At 45.3% G+C, this 1111-nt stretch overlaps 1 protein-coding gene across 1 annotated transcript, besides 3 other annotated features; it reads left to right on the top strand.

Moving 5' to 3' along the window:
* Tc00.1047053417797.9 (hypothetical protein, conserved) lies at nt 1-867 on the top strand (the record flags this gene model as incomplete). The annotated part of the gene is made up of 1 exon (XM_797075.1): nt 1-867. A coding segment is annotated over one exon (867 nt), but the record flags the coding sequence as incomplete, so codon positions are not given.
* Nucleotides 1-1111: a sequence feature (haploid, non-Esmeraldo-like haplotype).
* Nucleotides 963-984: a sequence feature (AT_rich).
* Nucleotides 1041-1095: a sequence feature (A-rich).

The following is a 1111-nucleotide window of genomic DNA, read 5'->3' as shown; positions in this document are numbered from 1 at the left end:
AGCAGAAACGATAACTTCAGTCGCCTATCGAATGCTGCTAGGCATAGCGGTATTCATCATACTTCTTACCAAGAAGCCGCAAGGCAAGATGAGCGCGTGGCCGAGTACCTTAAGGGTATTGAAGACCTTTATAAGCGCCTACGTAGCAGCTATGAAGAATTTCAACGTGATCCATCGAAATTTATTAGGAATGCATCCGTTTTTGAGGAAGCAGCATTAGGCAAAGCCCCACCACTACCATCGGCAGCGGCACGGAAATCGTCGGCAACACGCAACCTTCTTGATGACGCTGACACAGTCAGGGGCAAAGAATATAACACGGAGCGCGAGGTATCACAAGGGAAAGGAATTCCGTTATTATCCCAAGAGTCTCAAAGAATACGCGATGAACTGTTCAAATTAGAAATGCAGTGGCAACGACTCGAGGAGTTAAAGCGAGGTTCCACGGGAGAACGGGGCGCTGCTCCGGTGGAGATGCTGCAGGAGAAAGGCATCAATGACCCGCCATTGCGCATGCAAAATGGAAGGGGGACAGGTAAGACGGAGATCAATGGAGGAGAAGCCGATGGTCGTAGAAATGGGAAACAAAATGAGGGAATCACGAGCATGGATGGCTCTCAATATGGTGCCAATGTAAAGGCGATCGCCACGACAGGAGGGATTAGAAAAGACAAACCCGCGGCTGGCATTCCGTCACGCAGTTCTACCCCACGTTTTGCTGGAGATCAGTTACAAAACGGCTTTTCCGACAGCGGCCAATGGGGTCGCAGGAATTTGAATGAAAATAATACTACAAGCGGTCACGGACCATTTACCCGTGATCATTTGCTGGGATTGGTGAGGGAGCGGAAGGCCATGTTGGAGTAGATGTTGTAGAATGGAAATGGCCACGGAGTCGGTCCCATTGATAATGAAATGTCGTTCAGGATATTTGCTCAAAATAAACAATGAAATTTCTTGAGAAAAAAAAATATATATATTTTTGTGTGTGTATCGTCGTACTTTCTGTTGATTATATATTTATGTATTTCACGCTGGTGTTTTTTTGTTTGTTTTCTTTGTGTGTGTGTGTTTTTTTTTTTTTTTACTTTTTTTAATGCATTGGCATTGT

The sequence above is a fragment of the Trypanosoma cruzi genome, genomic scaffold (genome assembly GCF_000209065.1).
Source record: "Trypanosoma cruzi strain CL Brener 1047053517057 genomic scaffold, whole genome shotgun sequence".
Classification (NCBI taxonomy): Eukaryota; Euglenozoa; class Kinetoplastea; order Trypanosomatida; family Trypanosomatidae; genus Trypanosoma; species Trypanosoma cruzi.
This window is presented reverse-complemented; position numbering and strand designations above follow the sequence as displayed.